Source organism: Poecilia formosa, unplaced genomic scaffold, assembly GCF_000485575.1.
Source record: "Poecilia formosa unplaced genomic scaffold, Poecilia_formosa-5.1.2 Scaffold12, whole genome shotgun sequence".
NCBI lineage: Eukaryota > Metazoa > Chordata > Actinopteri > Cyprinodontiformes > Poeciliidae > Poecilia > Poecilia formosa.
In genome coordinates this window covers 3,664,899-3,683,882 of record NW_006799951.1, presented here as the reverse complement: position 1 = coordinate 3,683,882, position 18,984 = coordinate 3,664,899, and the positions used below count along the sequence as shown (strand labels likewise).

The following is an 18,984-nucleotide window of genomic DNA, read 5'->3' as shown; positions in this document are numbered from 1 at the left end:
TTGTGGGGAAATATTCTTTTGGCTCCTTGGTAAGAATTTAGCATTGTTTAAAAACCACAGGCATCCTGTTTACTGTTGCTAACCATGTCTGCGCCGTTTATGATAACAGTTAAACAGTCTTCTGATTGTTACTTCAAGCAGTATGGAGTGCAACTTCCACAAAGCTTAATGTTTTAAAAATGGTTGACTGTGTTATACTGACCTCCAGATCTTAATTTGATAGAGCACCTTTGAGATGTAGAGGACCAGAGATTTATCTGGAAGATGTGAGCCAACAAATCTGCAGCACGTGCTGCCGTGTCTTTATAGACAAAATCTCAAATGAATGTTTCAGACAGCTTTTTTTGCATCCATGCAGCAATGAATTAAGACGGTTCAACATGGTGCTTGGACCTAAAAAGGTGGCCAGTGTTGTTGATTCTTAGTTACAAGTGATGTCTCTTTCAAGTTTGCTTGTCGCTCTATCAGTTATTTACAAGTAGTAATTTACCAGTTAATTTGTGCAGTTTTATACTTCATTGAAGAACCACTTCAGTTGCAAAAATGCAATATGTTTCATCAGTATTAGACGGTAAACTTTAGTAAAATGTGGGAGCATGTTCAAAATCCATTTTCACAATATGCCAAAAGGAAAAAAAACTTGTTTTTATCTGTTACTTCTGCAGCTGTTGTGACTAAAATAGAAATGGAGTGCAAAGGCCCAAACTGGCTCACCTTTTTCTTTGACACACTACTATTATGATGGGACCAAATGAGTCTGTTTTCAGCTAAGCATATTGTAAACAGTTTAGGGAAAATTCATAAAACAATCACTATAACGACCCACAGTAATGGCTGTAGTTATGCCAACCTGCCGTCAATGCATGGGTAACATTTTATTCTTGCATTGTATCAAATAGACGATAGAGGATTCCCGTTGTGCTCGTTGACAGGATGCAGTCGTTTTTAGACGTTAGCCTCCTCGCTATCTATGTTCGTAATTAAAGAGCAGTTTTATGTAAATTATTATTCCACAAACAACTGTGAGGAGTTTTGTCAGAGAATGGTTTACTCTGATTGATGGAAAATTTTGGACTTTAGGTCGACTAAAATCAAACCCTAATATTAAAAGGCGACATGTGTTAAGTTTTCTCCCTGGGAAAAACACAGCTTCTGTCTCATTCGATCAAATGTAAAAACGGGTCGAGTTACGAAAACAAAAAAAGCCACTGTGGCATTTCCAAACTACTTTCCATCAGCTGTCACGGTGTGGCATCTAAATAAATAAATAAGAAGAAAAAAAAAATCTGCCTTGCTGCATTTTATTATTGTCTAACAGAGCCGAAAGGGAAAAACTGGAACCAAGTACCAACAGTGGGAAAACGTCTGGCAATCAGACATCTGCCACAGCGGGGAATCAGAGCCGGCTGTCTCCTCTGCAGAACGGGCTGCCAAAGCATGTTCCACCTGATTGATGGGAACTTTGCTCGTGTTCTTCCTCAGCCTTCCTAAATAAGCTGCTCGTTTTTAGACGAACACTTTTTTGTCAAGGAATACGTTAAAGCAGCAAGCTGGGCTGTTTTGCGAAACCTTCTGCTCCGTACCGTGACTTCTAGTCTGCTAAAACAACCACAGCCAGCTTCAGATTCAAAAAAACATGTTTTTGGTTTTGCTCACATTCTGCCTCTCAGCGACGTTTAATATTTCTAATTGTATTTCACCACTTAGCTAAAGTCCTGACGAGACACTCTGAGGTGCCCGCGTCCCGCCCTGAGCCGGGGCTCTGTGCCCAGAGCAGACAGCTCTGCAGGGATTTCTGCAGAGGTGCCAGGGTAAACACTGACCCAGCCCACACCCACTCAGGAACCCTTCACTTAAGCATTTTAACGAGGTGACTGCAGTCCCCCCGAAGGCCCACGCGAGTGTGCGAGTGCGCGCTGTGGTGCTAGCGCTCGCGGCGCACTAGCAAAGACGGAGGGGCATTGTGTCAGCGAGAGCGATCGTGTTTGGGCGAACGGTCAAATTCGGGGCAGCGTTGTGCGCTGGTCCATTTTGAGTATTTATGACGGGCAGGGATTCCAGTAACGCAGAAACTTTTGTTTTTCTTTTCGTGATTGAACGTCTTACATTTCATCCGACGTTAAGTGTATTAGCTATTTTGCAATATTCCCCCGTCAGAAAGTGAGATAGGTGATGAATTTCTAGCAGCTGATGAAGAAATGCTTTCTCGAGAACATTGCTCCCATGTCTCTCCCACTCCGCCTTAATGTTTATCCTTCTAATCTGCTCTTAATTCCCTCTTCCTTCCTCCCATTTCTTGTTGTCCCCCTCCTCGGTCTCCTACAGACTCCCTATCTCTGGTGCCAACATTCCCTATCCTATCTATCCCTCACTCCTCTTTTTTTTTTTTTTCTTTTTTTTTGCTTCTTTCTCATGCCTCCCCCCTTCTCCTTCTTTGCCTCGTCCCCTGGCTCGTTTCCCCTCTTCACCATGTATTTTTATCCTTCCCAGCTACGTTTTGATCTCCTTCGTCTTCCTTCCCAGTCCGTGATAGTGAAGAGTGTGGAGAGGAATGCCGTCAACATGTACGAAGCTCGGCGTTTCCTCTTGGGTCTCGAGAGCAACGGGGTGTCCTGTTCTTCACCCTCCCTGGCACTGAATCCCACCACTAACGGTCCATCGCCGTCCCTCATTTGCCCCGTTGGCCTGGACATCCTGACCTCAGCTGGCCTGGGGCTGAGTAATCTGGGTAACAACGCCGTCCAAATTCTTTTCTTTTTCTTCTTTTTCTTAAGCTGCTTCTGGTGGGGTTCCAGATGTTTTTCCATGATGTAGAAAAGATAAATCAGTCTCAAAAGATAAGATGTTATTCTTTTATTGGCTACACAAAGTGCATCAGAGGTGAAATTTATTGACAGCGTAGTGAACGTCCTCGTAAATCACATTTTACTTCCTGGTTCACAGTATCGCACATGTCTCTCTGTAAAGTGCGATGTTGGTTGTTTCTGTAGGGTCCTGGGTGGCACATAGAGATGTAAATTCAATAAGATTGCCATCGTTGTCTTGATCTGAATCACGTGGATCTTTGACTTGCGAAACATGAGAAAATGACATCAGCACAGATGTAGTTGCATGACCTAAAAAATCATAAACATTTATTTTGAGGTGTTTAATAACTTTTCACTTCAAGAGCTTTTCTGCATGACCCGCCAACATCCTGGTCAAGAGTTCAGTTTGTGTGAAAGTCTGGAAGTTTTTATCTGTAAAAAGGATTTAGTCCTGTTTTGTGTGATTTATTAAGGTCTAGAGTTGCACAGATCAGAATTTTGTTCCTTATTTTGGGGCTCCAGTTTTGCAAATGTATTTATTTTTTCATAACCTGTTAACTATTTTTTTTTTTCAACTTGCTGATCATTTCACCAAATTCTATTTAAACACGTTTATTTTTTATATATTTTTTTTTTTTATTTTTTTTTTTTTTTTTTTTTGCATTTCACATGAATAATTAAATGTGTAGATGACCACATCCAGACGGTTATTTACCATCCAGTTCTTAATATTGATAATGCATTTGCAAATCCCTGAATGTTCAGAATGTTAATTATGATAAAAATAAACAACAAAATATCCTAAATCAATCAGCGTGTAAAGTGAAAAAAAGTATTTATAGAGTGTAGCCTTATAGAGACTGTTACTTAAATCTATAAGTATTAATTTGATCCAGACATTCTCATTATTTATACAATTAAATATGATTATTATAGTGGACACTCAGGATTCGCTGTGAGGGGGCGCTATTGAATCAGTGGAGGAAGCCTCATGTGTGACTCTCTTTAACATTAATGTTTTAAATGCTTCAATTTTCCTTTGCCCTTTAAATGACCATTGTTAAGATATAAAGTGTGTGGCTTGCTAAACTCTTTTCTTTTTTTCTTTTTCTTTTTTTTGTTCTCTCTCCTCAATAAATTCAGTAAAATGTATAAATTGGTTAGGGGAACCCGCTACGGTAGACGTTTTCTCGCTGTTTCATTTAAACCCAGGGGGCCGGGGGTGAAGCTGTGGACGGCCACATCCTGGCCTTTAGTAATTGCTACATGCTTCTTTTCCTCAGATTACAGGCCAGCCTGCCAGAAGAATCCCGGGTCTTATTCCTGGAGCCAAACTAGCCCCTTGTGAAAGCCACAGACCTGTTTCTTTCTGTTTTCATACACTGTGTTTGGGTTAAAACACCAGGCACCATATCGTTGGGTGCTTTCACTAACGTGGGTTTATTGGGTATGATGATACGCTGGATATGTGCTTTTTGTTTCCACAACCTTGGAGAGATGCAAGACATTCTTCCTCTCATTTGCTGTCTGGTCGCAGTTTGATGGAATTCCAGTGAAATAGCCAGAAAACCGAGATTGTTTTCTGAGGGCCTCAGCGAAACGTGTGATTAGCTTGAAAAATGGCCCTGCGCTTCGACGGGACCACCGTTGATCTCATTCTTTTCCTCCGTCTCGTCGCGATCGCCGCAGGTTTCCTGGGTGCGACGGCGACCCATTCCCTCCCCGCCTCGGCCACCCCGAACACGGTCCTGAACAGCCTGAACTCGGCACTGAGCCCCCTGCAGACGCCGAGCCCCAGCACCCCCACACCGGCCCCCTCCATGTGGCCCAGTTCGCTCACCAGCCCCCAAAGTTTGTATACACAACAACTTCTGAAAACCCTTCTTTCCTCAAATGTTTTTTTCTTTTTTTTTTTTTGAGGTGTGAAATGCTTGCCGTCTTCTGTTCGTCCAGATTTGCCCACCAGGCGGTTGCGCTTTATCTTTCGTTGCAGGCTTTACGTCCCAGCTGGTGATGCACCCTGTAACTCAGGCCACCCTGAGCAGCATCCTGATGTCGGGCGTGCAGGGTTACACGCACAGCACGCCGTCTCCTCCGCCCGGTCTCGCCCCCATAGACAAGCAGCCAAACGGGGTCCCTGAATGCACGCTAAACGGACACGTCAAGGTCGGCCTCACGTCCTCGTTCGTCCTCCCGTCACTCAGTTTTTACTGTAAAACGAAGTGATTTAACATCTTCTCGTGTTGTCGTCTTTCCTCGCGCAGCATCCTGGTTACGGGAGGTTAGCGACGGCGTCCCTCGCAGAAACCGTCTTAAGTCCGACTCCATGCGACTCGGCCCAGGAGGCCAGTGGACACAGTCCCTCAGAGCCGCTGTCAAGCAAGTCCAACCCGGACGAAGGTAAAAAAAAAAAAAAAAAAACGTCAAACAAAAAAAGGCAACCACGCTGGATTAAACACCGGATAGATGTTGTTACGTTAGATGGGATCACATTTCTGTTCCTGAGTATCGAGCCCCACGTGGATGTCAGCATTTTAGAGAACATTAGTAAATAAGCAGCATGATAAACAATGAAAGAACACGTCACGGATAAAGCTGTGATTTTGCTTCAAAATCTTTGCATCGGTGCATGTTTGCGAGTGCACAAGGGAGAACGTATAGAAATCAGCCAGTCGAGGTTCATCGTGTGACTGGAAAAGTGCTGCACGAGTCTATTTACACTTCAGGTTTTGATAGTAAAACTTTATTCCAAGTTTTAAGCTTTCTGCAGAGCACTGTTCAGTCCATCAGTATCAGGGGAAGGAAACTCTGGCCTTTATGGAAGGAAGGTGAGAAGTTTGTCATAAGCCAGGTTAGTTTTAGGTTTTATACCTATTCAAAAATATTTCTGGTCTGTCCCATAAATTTCCTGTGAAATGCATTAAGTTAGTTGTTGCTATGTGAGAAAATAATAAGAAAAAAAAAAAACACTCATGAGGTATGAAATACTTGAACTAGATCTTATAACTTCATTAAAGCATCTCAGTGGTTGCGGTTGTATTCAGACATTTGCCTCCCATTCATAACATCCAGCCCTGTTCCACTTCCTCCATCCTATATGTTTAAACAGAGTAATGTGATTTATGCGTCATTATGACCTTGGTCGGACTAAAAATTTGAGTTGCTAACATTTTCTACTGCGCTCTGCTGGAGCTCAGCCATCTGAACCGAGCATAAACGTCCAAAATCACGTTTTTTTTTCCGCTTGAGATTTATGTAGCTCTGAAAACCACACTGAGGGAAATGTGTAAGGCTCGCGTCTGTCTCTGCTTCTCCTCCATAACGTCCGGCCTAGCTCGTGCTTTGCATTTATTGGAACGGAGACAGATTAACTGCTGGTCTACTAGCGGTTCAGAAAGGCCTTCATTTCCTCTGCGTTTCACGTTCATGGGGCTTTTGCCCTCAAAGGCTTCACTCTCACGCGTCTCGTTTTTCCCCGCTGCTTTCCGAGCCGCTTCGACTCTCTCCTTCCTGGTGTGTCCCGGTACGCTTTCCTTCCCGCCTTCCCTCACCTCCTCCTGTGCCCCCAGGATGTGTTTGGACTCGGCCCGGGCGATCCATGTCGACTCCGCGCCGAGGATCGTCTGAGCAAACGACGATCCTCGTCGTTTGCTCAGACGAGGATCGTCAGTGCGGCTTCGATGTCATCGAAGCCGCACTGACATCGTATTTTATGTCGCAGTGTTCATGTAGTCGTGTTTTACATGCAAAGCACGCACACGCAGACGTGCACAGAAGCAGTTTTTTTTTTTTTTTTTTCGTTCGAGTGACATCTGAAAACCATCATCATCACAGCCGCTGTGTTTTTAATTAATTCAGCATCTGACTAAAATGTTAACTCTCGTCACAGTTAGGACTCAAACCTGAATTATTTCAGCTGTTGTTTTCAGGGCTTGTCTATTTTTTTGTTTTGTTTTGGGGTTTTTTATGTCTGCATAATATCGGGGAATCGTTTGTTGTTGTTTTTTTTTGTTCAGGCTCCGACACATTTGTGGAAGTGGGCATGCCGAGAAGCCCCTCTCACTCAGCCAATGGGAGCGAGCTGAAACAGATGCTGGCTTCGTGCAAGACGTCATCTGGGAAGCGACAGGCTGTGGAGCTCCTGCAGGGCACCAAGAACTCCCATCTACAGTATGTTTGTGTCTACATAGATCGCTGGCGTCTCCGAGTAGATTTTCTTTTTTTTTTTCTTTTTTCTTTTTTTTTTTTGGATGAAATGGTATCTGGCTGAAATGAAACGCAAATCTACAGATTTTGTTTTAATTAAGGCAAGATGTTACTACATGAATGACAGATGGTTAGTTATCCCCGCAGAGTGAAAGAGGATTTAGGAGTTTTAGGTGTTGGCTGCCACATGGACTGTGTTACACACTAAACCTGGACAGGATTGTTACAGGAAGAGCCAACTGCGTCTCATCCCATAACTCCTAATCACAAGGCATCCTCAAAGATTGCATCAAGAGATGAAGTGAAAGGGAAAGGCTTACATTGCATCTTTTTTTTCTTCTTGTTTTCTCTGTGATTCTGCCAGTTCTGACTGCCTCCTGTCGGACGCGGAGTCCAGCTCGTCGGACGGTCCCGTGGCGGATAAGAGGGCGCCGGGCAGTGAGCGGGCAGCCGAACGGGCAGCACAGCAAAACGAGAGGGAGCGGATCAGACTGGCGCCGCAGACTTCTTTTGCTAACATGCAGGTAAAAACATTTTTGACACAACTCTTTATTCCTGTTCTAAATATGAAGAGATGAAAGCGTCTCCCGTTTTTCTCCAGGCGTTCGACTACGAACAGAAAAAGCTGTTGGCGACCAAAGGTCAGCTTGTGCTTCGTTTCATGTAGTAAAACGTAGCGAAATTACAAACGTTTCTTCAGTTTGACCGGGGAATTGTCTGTTTAATTAAAGCAATGTTGAAGAAGCCCGTGGTGACGGAGGTGCGGACCCCGACCAACACCTGGAGCGGTCTGGGCTTCTCAAAGTCCATGCCAGCTGAGACCATCAAGGAGCTGCGGAGAGCCAATCACGTCCCGTACAAACCCAGCATGAGCACCACGTATGAGGTCAGACACGGGAAGAAAAAATGATGCTTTCAGCATCAGTAGCAGCCCAGACCTGGAGATTTTTTACTCCATCCTAAGGGTTGAATAAAATCAAATAAAATAGGAAGACTTTTTTTAAAAATAAATAAGCAAAAAATAAGTATGTGCTATGAGTAAATAAACATTTTTAAACTCACAAAGTTGTTTAAGGTTTATTGAACAAAGTTTTTATTTTCATAGAATTTCTTAAAGAAAGAATAGAGGCCTGTTTTGCTTCTTTTTTATATAATTATTTGGATTTTTTTTCCATTGCCATTGTATAACTACAGTAAAAGATCACTTTATCTTTGTATCTATTTACAGATCTTTAGCAGGGTTACCATTTGTTATACATGATTCCTGCAAATGTGGCATTATAAGAAAAATGCACCATGATTTGTATCACTTTTATTACTGTATTTTTATTTGAGTACAAAACATATGAGTTTGTCTTTCTTACAGTTTATGAAGCAATACTGTGCTGAAGCTGAGGTCTGAATCATCTGTGTGTTAAAGAGTTACTCAGTTTGTCATCTGAATAAATTAAAAAGTTTTAATAATATGGAAAAACTTGGATTAGACCATTTTTATATTAAATATACAGCCTTCAAATCCTTTTGACATAAAACAACCCAGAAGCCAGTAAAGCAGTGAACCGTCTTCTCCAGGTTTTTATTTTTTATTTTTGATTGCTTAAAAAACAAGCATAATCAATAAACTGATTAAGGTAAAAAAGTAAATATGCATTCCATCACAAATATCCTGTATCGTCTCTTTTAAATCTGGAAACTTATCCAGACGTATGAAATAAAGTTCCATACTTTTCAAGAAAACACAGAAACATTTCAGTCGCGTTTTTACTTTAAAATCACTTTTTGTGTATTCTAACCTTTTCTTTACATTCAGAATGACTCCTCATATGTTTCGTCTGTCTCGTGTTCTTGCGTTCCAGGGCTCTCCGCTGTCCCTGTCTCGAGCCGGCAGCCGGGAAGGCGTGGGAAATGGCAGCGACTCGGACAACTGGAGGGAGAGAAACGGGAACGGCCTGCCGAACCACACAGAGTTCCCCTCCGCGGTCAGCAGCCCGAAGAGAAAGCAGAACAAATCTGGTCAGTTTTATTGCATCTTTCCTCCATACTGTTGACCTTTTTGCTTCTGACTCCAAACTTTTAAAAAATATATATATATATATATTTTTTTTTTTTTTTTTTTTTTTTCTTTTTTTTTTTTTTTACTTCTACTATTATTCAATTTACCCTTTGAATAATAATGAAACAAGAAGGTCCAACATCTTTTTTTTTTTTTTTTTTGCATGAGTTCTAACAATAATGTGACAAATAAACAGGATTTGAGTTTTGCTTGTCCACTTAAGCTGTTCCTTTTTTTTTGTCTTGTTTTTTTTTTTCCTTGGCTGCTCTAAACGCTGCCTGTGCAGCTGCAGAGCATTACCTCAGCAGCAGCAACTACATGGACTCAATCTCTTCAGTAACCGGCAGCAACGGCTGCAACCTGAATTCATCCCTGAAAGGCTCCGACCTGCCTGAGCTCTTCAGCAAGCTGGGCTTAGGGAAGTACACCGACGTCTTCCAGCAGCAGGAGGTAGAGAGCTTCTCTTGTTTCATCGTTTCACGTTTTATTAAAATCGTTTCTATGCTTTGTCAAGGCTTCGACCCAGCCAAATGTCTGCGATTTTAGGAATTAAAATGCTGAGCAATGATGTTCTTATCATGTGGTGACTTACTTATTTGCACCAGAATTTGAACATTTTATCTGCTTTTTGTTTTTGTTTGTTTTTGTAGATTAAATTTTTATTCTACTTTTCAGTTGTTTATGTGTTGGCTTGAACACCGTCATACAAACTCATGCAGCAACAAACTCCACTCAAAGTGGTGAATGAAAAGTACGGCTGCATTTTAACTTGCTCCAATATTTTGAAAAGAAAAAACAGTGGAAATTTAAACTACTATGTCTAGGAAAGAGGAAAGAGGATTCCCTCATTACACTTTATTGTATATTTGCTGATGGCTGGATTTCCCAAATTCTTGAGGATCAGGACTAAAGTTGATGAAATATATAGAATAACACAAAAGAAAAATCAAGAAGAAATGCGAGTGAAGAGGTTTACCACATTTTGCATTATTTGTCTCTGCCAGATCCCTGTCAAATATATATATATATATACCAAGAATATGCTGGTCAAATAAGAGGTTAAAAATATATTGTTATATATATATAATTTTATCTTTTGCTAATGGTTCCTTTTTTTTTTGTAGATTGACCTCCAGACATTCTTGACTCTAACAGACCAGGACCTGAAGGAACTAGGAATCACCACCTTTGGTGCTCGCAGGAAAATGCTACTTGCCATTTCGGGTGTGTATGAAGAAACTTTGCATATAAATACTGACGTCTCCTTGAAGCTAAAATGTTAGTCTAGAGATGTTTCATCTTTTTCTTGGTTCTCATCCTGAAAATCTGCCGATTGGGTCCACGTGCTGCACAGAGCGCCGGCAATGCCGAGGCCGACGGGAAGCACGTGAGGAGGCGTAAATTAGGAGGGGAGGGGTGGAGCAGGAGGGCGGTGCTAGGAGGGCAACCTGCCGGGTCGGGCGATGAACCCATAATAACTTCTAGGGTTTCATCTGATGCTAGCTGGAGCCTGATCCTGTTAGCTAAACCTGCTGAAGATTGCCTAGACTAATTGTTTTTTGTTCACGTTTCCCGTTATTTCCCCCAAACAAGCCTAAGTGGATTTATACTCCTTCATCTAACGTGAATGTGGTTTGTGTCACACCTCATTACTGACATCATATTTTGGAGGTGGTAACAGCCGGAGCTGTTGCTGCATGTGGGAGCTGGAGCTTCCTGTCAAGGGGATTTTTGTCCAAAGGTTTCGTCCACAAACTTCAGAGTGGATCCAGGGTGAGGCAGTGAGGGGAAATATGGAGACCTGATCTGATTATTAATGATGCCGTTTTCCAAAGGCTAGAGTGCCAAGTAATGGTCAGCTTTCATCTCCGCTGACCATGTCTAGGCCTTTAAAACAAAAATATGCACGGTTCTGTCTGCCTTATCCTTTTGGTATTTTCCTTCTTATAAAGAGTTTAAACTTCCTGTTCCCCTGCCAGCAAAAAAGAGCTGCTGCAGCAAGCTGCCTGTCTCCAGGAATCAAAGTGGAGGTTGATGCTGGCAGCAGCCGAACTCTCCTATCATATGAACAAGTCGTGGATGCCATCGTGCCGTTTTTGCATAATTTTATTTTATTTTTTTTATTTGAACATAAAACCAGATGACCGCAAAGACGGCTTTTGTTGATCCGTGCAAGTCTGTGGTGATTCGAATCTTATTTTCTTGTCACTGTTGATCGGCGGAGGCCAGGGGAAAAATTGTCAACAAACTTCTCTGGCTGTGTTTATTTCTGCGCTTTGATTCGCAGTAGAGGGGGGAGGTGAGGGGGGGGGGAGAACGTCCGCGATAGGAATCGAGCCTTTTTATCGTCTCTGCTTCTGTTGAAAGTTTGTGGTTCTTCTTTTTTTTCTGTCTTGGAATCCGCAGAACTAAACAAGAACCGAAGGAAGCTTTTTGAGCCACCCATCAGGTCCTCCTTCCTGGAGGGGGGAGCCAGCGGCCGACTCTCCCGCCAGTTTCACGCCGAAGTGGCCAGCGTCAGCGGACGGTGGTAGGCCTCATCTGGAAACCGTCCACAAAGACCAGCCGCCTGTGCTCTTTTTTTTTTCTTTCTTTCTTTTTCTTTTCATTGGTGCCCAAGTTTCTGCGGTTGTGTACTCCCCACTCCCCTTATTTTTTGTTTTTTTGTTTTTTTATAAAGTGTTGCATTATTATGCAGTAAAAAAAAAAAAAAAACGAAGTTATTTTTATAAAAAGCCATAGTTGTACCTTAAGTGCCAACTAAAGATAAGGGATGTTTCAGTGTTAGCTCCTTCCAGAGCATTTCTATTGAAGGGTGACGTTGTGGTTCTGAAGAAGGGTACTGTCCAGTATTTCTCACCGCGTTTTGTATCAAAGGAACAGGCAGAATGATTAGTACAATCCTTTTACAGATTGATACTACCTGCATTCGTGTTATGCGATTGTATCAGTGACATGCACTTTATTACTAGATTTTTGCCTGTGAGAGCCTTACTCCTTACAATGAAGGAATATTAACTATACTTTTTTTTTTTTATTGAATGAAAGCACAGATGCATTTTGTACCAAAAAAAAAAATAATAATAATAACTAAAAGGAAGCACTTAGCCAATGAGATTAGGGCTCCACCAAATAAAGTAGGTCACCACACCGGAGCAGTGACTCGACCAACTTTAAAGGACTAGCAAAGGATTTGAGAAGTGAGGTTCTGTTAAGAAGTTACAAGCAGTTACAATATGAACTTGAGTAGATAATTTTCTTAAATAATTGCAGATGTTTGATCCTAGCTGAAGCTAACTATAAACCGGATTTCTTACACTTTAGAAAACATGGAAGTTTTACTGTCGTCACGTTTCCATTGGACACCTTGTTGCACAGAAACCAAAAAGTGTTTGTTACACAGGAAATGAAGACCGGAGGTGGCGCGCCATTAATAATCTTCCTTCGCAAACATTTGCTGAGAATGGAGCATGTAAAGCATATAAGCTTTACATGCAACTGTCTGATGTAAAAGTAAGGCAACTGTTAAAATTGTGTTTATGTTAATCTCTCGCCTTTTATTTAAGACAGCTACGCTTAAATAAACTATATGTTCCTCTCTCGGTATACGTTTCACATAGGAAGATTACCGGTGGCACACCACCTCCAATCCTTCATCACCTGTGTGAAACGTGTGTATAAATAAACCACCCAACGCAGACGAAGCGTTTCTAAAGAGGCGTTCTCAGAAACGGCTGTGATGGTTTTGAGTCCGGATTTGTTTTCCATCATTTCACATCTGTTTTTTCTTCGGCTTCGAGATTTATACCGGATGATATTTCTGTCTTTCGCAAGTAAAATATTAACCGCTTACAACTTTTTTTCTTTATTACAACCTCACGTCAAAAATCCTGACCTATCTCTTTAAACAAAAAAACAATCCAAAGGAAATACCTGTGGCCTTTTACCATTGGCTGTCTTCAGCGTGTCAGTAGAATGATGTTCCTCTTTGTCTGTGTATATCTAGACAAAGCAAAACTCAATCTTTTGTACTCTTTCCGCATTATGATTTCATGTTTAGTTTTATTACTATTTTAGGCGAATGAGTGGAATGTTTATTGTTAATCAGTTTACATATGTATTTTTATATGTTCATGGTGAGTTTCTATGATTTTATTTTTTGTCTTTATTTTTTAATTTTTTGGCATTTATTGCATTTTTTACTTGTTTCTGCCCCCTAAATCTGTGGAGCCATGATATGGCTGTGCCATAACACAGCAGCAGAAAAGTGAGGTCAGGCTAAGCCTTGAAAGAGTCCTCTTTCTGATCGTGTCAGCAGTCGCTTTTCTCCATTTTTTGTTTTTTTTTGTTTTTTTTGTTTTTGTTTTTTTTGCTCATAGTGCATATTTCATCCATTATTTGTCAGCTCCATGTGCTTTAAATCATGACTATATTGCTTGTATCCGGAATGTGAGATGCTGTGCCAAGACTTGCTTGCCATTTTTTTTCTTTCTTTTCTTTTTTTTTTTTTTTTTAATTTAGAGAAAGCAAAAACCTCATAACAGAGCAAAGCTGTGTGTTTGTAGAGATAAGTGCCAATGTACATAAGTCGTTTTCAGCAGGGAGATATTTTGTTAATAACACTAATATTTTTGGTCTGACCTTCCTCGTCCAGATAGATCATGCATCACTCAAAAAGTCAATAGGACTGGTCTAGTGTTAGACTTCATGCTAGACACAAATTTGGAGAAATAAATCTGCTCAAAGGGCTGAGATTTAAGAGAAAAACAAACAAAAATCCGGATTTTTCTACTATCGGCGGAGTCAATCTTATATCCAACAAACCTAGTTAAGCAGTCTTCAGTGAAGTAACAAGATTATGCATGCACTGATGTTTCTCATCAGAGTCTTTGCTGGTTCTGTATTCCTGTAATATTTTCAGGAATGTGTTTTGAAGAGGAGAAACGTCTTTTCCCGGCAGTTCATTAACTTGGATTGGTGAAATATTATTTTATTTTCTGTGATGTTCTTAAAATATCTCTGACTTAATCCAGACACCATTTCCCAGCGTCCGGAGCATGTTCAAGTGCAATTAAATGACTTGTTGTAAAAGTTCTTGTTTATATTTGCAGTACATTAATTGTAAAACAGAAAAATGAGAACTGTATTGGTTTAATTGAGAGTAGAATGTATAAAATCCCTCAGACATATCTATCTGAATTCAATTTAGATGGAAAGAACCAGCGATCCATCCGTGACCAAAACGAAACTAAGGGACTCGATCAGTTATTCACGCTTTTAGATTCAAGCCTGTTTTCTGTTTACTTTTCAACTCTCGTCACATCTGATTTCAGCCGTTTTCACTGAGTAATATTCTGACATGGTTGCTAATGCAGACCAGGCACAGTAGGTTGTTGTTTTTCTGTTTGTTTGTTTGTTTGTTTGTTTGCTTGTTGTCGTTTCATTCGAGTCTTACGAAGTGATGAAGAGATAAAATTAGAGTGCGCTTCTGTATTCCGAGAGGAAAACCCGGGAGGGAAGATTCGCCTCGACTCATCATGGTACGTACATCCGAGCTGTCGCGGCGCTGCGACTCGTCTTCCTGCTCCGGCGGACATTTGTTTTGTCTCCTCTCGTAGCTCAGAGGAGCGTCAAGGGTCAGCGTCTCATCAAGTGAGTGTTGTTTAGAGAACTGTTGATTCATGTTCCTGCAGCTTGAATGCAAATCAGCAAAAAAAAAAAAAAACATAAAAAAAAACAAATTTCAATAAGTACAAGTTCATCACCAGCTTGTCAAGTCTTTCCCCTTGTTAGTGTTTTCTCAATTATGTCTAAGACTTGTTGTATTGTTCTTCGCAAAGGGATGTATTTGAATGAATCTTTGTACTGCAGTCAAATGGTACATTTATAGTAAATGTAAACCACTACAGGAATTATGTATTATGTATTTCTTTTTTTCTTCTTATACATCTGTTTTTGTTTTGTTTTTTTGTTTTTCTCTTAGTCTGAGAAAAGGTACAATTCTTTTCAATGTTCCTGGAAAGAAATGGCGTGTAAAACATTTCCATGAGGCCGAAGCTCTGTTCATGTGCCATCTGTTGATGCTGATGTTATTCTAACTGTACGGTAGCAAAGACACAAGCAGAAATCATCCAGCGGGAAAAAAAAAATGTTCAAAGATTCCAATAATATGAAGGAAATAAATTTATGGAAAAAAAAATCAGAATTGGACTGCTGTTTTCTGTAAAGGTTTTACCTGAAAACGTAATTATTAATCATCCCATGCTCAGTACAGGTTTAGGTCAGTTTTTAATAGTTGAACTTCTAACACCACCTTACATTTTCAAGGTTTAGAGTCCTGTTACTGACCAAACAAAAAAAACAAAAAAAAAAGGGAAATGTCTTCAGTAGATCATGTAGCTATATGGTCTCCACAATATATATTTGTGTTAATGACTCATTAAAATTAAAAGTCTGTTCGATGTAAAGAAATCGCAGGTTTGTTCCTTCTGTCACAATTTTTCTTTTGCAAAAATAATAAAACATTTTCAAATGCAGTTCTCCAAAAAGAAACCTCCAGAGGGCAGTGTTATCACTTAAAAGGAAATCTGGAACAGCACTGTAAAAAAAATAAATAAAAAAAATAAAAAATAGTCGCTCACATTTTACCGTCTGGGTTTGTATTTCTAAAAGTGAAATATTTGATATTTTCTCATGAGAGTCGTATTTCCTGCAGTGCATTGTAATGACAGTAAATAATCGTGTGATTTTTTACAGTTAAATGGGAGTGTGTTCTTGAGTTTAAATATATATATATGGTAATTAAAATGTGTTCGTAATTGTGATCCACAGGGCAACATTGTCATGGCAGCAGATTATTGTTCAGATGGCGTGGAGAGAGGGAGAGTTTGTGTCCCATCCAGGCCCTCTGCAGAAACAGGTGGTGCCTCTGGACTCTGTTCTGTGGACAGCCACTGAGTCACCCGCTTTCTCCTCCCCCCTCATTAATTTAAGCAGGTGCTGGGCCGAGGGGAGGAAAAACGCAGACCGCCCTCGTGTTTGTGTAACACCAACGGGATGTAAATACTGGTCTGTTACAGCTGAGAAGCCCAGGGTCAACGCGTGGGAGGCGCGCTAAGAAAACACTCATTATGGTGTCTTTGCCAATTCTGTATGCGGTAAACAGATAAAAAAGCTATACCAGGTTTAAATATAGGTTGTTTATGCATATAACACAACCCAGATGAGTTTCTTAAGCACACATTTTACCCAACGAAATATGTTTTGTTTAATATGCAGGAGAAAAACTGTTTAATCAAAGATGAAATCTCTAATAGTCCCTCTCAAGGCAGAAACATAAACTGGCAATCAATCTGAGAGCCCTGCATGACTAATTCTAATTTCACGTTCTATTGTGAGAGGCAGAGAGTGAACGACAGCTAAATTACAGAGAAGTGTGTTTTTTTTTTGTTATTATTATTAAGATGTCCTTATTTAAAGTCCTACAAAGTCTTAACGACATCACAGATTGCTCTCATGGGCAGCTTCCCTCTGCAGGGAAGGTGTAAATGACAGGAGCTGTGACTTGGACACCAGCTCTTCGTCCCTGGCTTCTTTCCACTGGATAATATGCTCACAGTCTGTTCCACATCTTTTGTTTCCCTAATGAGCATTTTTGCAAGCCATGTAAAGAGGTGTCGAGGTTATTTACTGTCAGACGTTCAACTTCTCAACATGCGTTTGTTTCTCGTGAATATGTTTAATTGCACATCCAAATCAGCAGCTCTGCAAATCAAACCGTAGACGAATTGTTGATCCATGTTGTAACAAAAAGAAAGACCCAGAAGCACTTTATTTTAAGGGTCGTGCATAAACATGACTTAACACCCGTCATGGACATTAAGGAGTTTTCATGAATGTTTACAACTGTTGCCATGAAGTGTCATTCGGTAAATAATGTCCCTTTCATTGCAAAGTTGACTCTTAATGTAAGTTTTAATGCAACTTTGCATAAAAATGTAATTATTTACCAAATAATCCTAAGCTAGTACTTTTAATGCATCTTTTAATGCATATATGCATTAAAAGTGTCAGTACTTACCAATAAACCACTTCATGACAACAGTCATAAACATTTTTAAAGACGCCTTCATATTCATGACAGGTGTTATGTCATGTTTATAACAGTGTAATATCAGTTTTATGCCAAACTAAAAGAGCTGTAACTGAATCATGTGATTCTAGCTTGTAGAAGCAAGTTAAGCCGTATTACCTTGAAGTAGTCATTTTCAGTATGACTTGATTTGTCTTTCACATTATTGTGGAATATCTCGGCCCTTTGAAGCACTGATCATGTTTGAGGACTGGAGATATTCGCCTCAGCTTTCTTAAGGTCCTACAACAGCATTTCAGTCAAGTAGGGGAGTTACTTGTGTTGCATTAAAAACAACACAAGGGGGAAGGAGTAAACCCTAGAAGCATAACCTGGTGTAATTAATTTCTAGGTTTTTATAATGATGCTGGACCAAATCTTTTTTCTTTTTTTTCCATCTGCTCCTTGCTTCTGCTTCACTTTACTTTCTCAAAAGACTCTCGGCACCAAACATTATTATTTCACTGAATGTCAAGCAATTCCTCCAGGCTCTTACGACGTTGTGCACCCAACTAAATGTCTTTTCCTAATAACCTTTGTGGCTCTGCTTTTAATTCTTCTCCGCTGATTAAAATGAGTGGCCCACCACTTGTTCCGAGGACGCGGGTACCCGGCCGCGTTTCATTTGAGTCCCGCACGGAGCGCAGATAAACCGGAATGTCACCGGAGAGCCAACGGCGCGCATCAATGTTATCAATCAAGCGACGGCCGAGCTCAGTCTGCACACTGCAGATCAATGACATGCTTCATTTGGTGCCCCATAAATGCCAGACAAATGTGTTTGTCTCATTGAACCCTGGAGACTTTGTGTTATTGTCTGCCAGTGAAAAATGCTGCGCCCTGTGCTCCGTGCATTGCCTCTTATCCCATTTCCTGTTTCACAACAGATACGTAGTGACTGCACTGTGTATGTGGGAGCACAAGTGCTGAACCCCGCCCCCCGCCCCCCCAAAAAATAATCCAAAATAAAGGTAAAAGACTTAAATGATCCATCTTAACAGTAATAATCAATTAAGTTTAGATTAATTGACACTTGGTGTGGATTCCCAAATACCATTTCACTTTGCAAAAGCAAACTTTATTTTGGCATCGACATATTACGGTGGTAGCTGGAACAGTTTTTTTTTGGGATTATCCAAGAATGTATGGAATTAGTTCAGATCTTATTTTGCAATAATAAGACCCTAACCCCAACCCTAACCCTATCTGCTATGTGGTATTTGTGTTATTTATTTTTGAGGAAGTAATTGCCTTATTCGTTTTGTCTGAATTAGAAATCAGTAACCTTTTGGAGAATCGATTCTTAATCCAGTTGCACCATCCACTGAATCCCTGCATTAACTCTCTGAAAAAGGATAGATTTTATGTCCATGCTGATAGTCTATAAGACGATAAATGAACCTAAATCAATTTTTTAAATCGTTACTGAGGTGTGAACCATATAGATATGTGATCAGAGTATCGTTTACTCCATTAACTGCAGCTTCTCCATGAAGGTTGATTATTTTATGAATTCATTATTTACATGTGTTAGCTGGCTTTGATTCCTACTATTATTTTCAGTCCAGTGCTTGTTTTCATTTTATTTTTTTGCTACCTGTCCCCTTGTTTTCTGTTAGTGGAGTTTGATTTACCTTGTGTAAAAACAGTGCGATACAAATCACCCTGCTTCTAGATTAAAATACACATCTCTGGGTTGCTCTTTTAAATGTATTTTACTATTTGGCCGAAAATCTTTTTGCACCTTTCTCCCTGCTAATAGTCCATCTGTCTGACAGTATTACCAT

General features: G+C 40.4%; 1 protein-coding gene across 1 annotated transcript in view; it reads left to right on the top strand.

Moving 5' to 3' along the window:
* Window positions 1-14,809, top strand: part of bicc1a (BicC family RNA binding protein 1a) — a 63,943-nt gene extending 49,134 nt beyond the window's left edge. Inside the window, exons 10-21 of the mRNA XM_007545410.2 lie at window positions 2,524-2,728; window positions 4,497-4,658; window positions 4,801-4,973; window positions 5,072-5,207; window positions 6,824-6,977; window positions 7,378-7,537; window positions 7,615-7,654; window positions 7,745-7,899; window positions 8,870-9,026; window positions 9,353-9,516; window positions 10,191-10,290; window positions 11,473-14,809. Of these exons, the coding sequence (XP_007545472.1) occupies window positions 2,524-2,728; window positions 4,497-4,658; window positions 4,801-4,973; window positions 5,072-5,207; window positions 6,824-6,977; window positions 7,378-7,537; window positions 7,615-7,654; window positions 7,745-7,899; window positions 8,870-9,026; window positions 9,353-9,516; window positions 10,191-10,290; window positions 11,473-11,600 (1,734 nt within the window). The 3' untranslated portion in view covers window positions 11,601-14,809. The remainder of the gene's footprint in view (window positions 1-2,523; window positions 2,729-4,496; window positions 4,659-4,800; window positions 4,974-5,071; window positions 5,208-6,823; window positions 6,978-7,377; window positions 7,538-7,614; window positions 7,655-7,744; window positions 7,900-8,869; window positions 9,027-9,352; window positions 9,517-10,190; window positions 10,291-11,472) is intronic.
* Window positions 14,810-18,984: the final 4,175 nt, after the last annotated feature.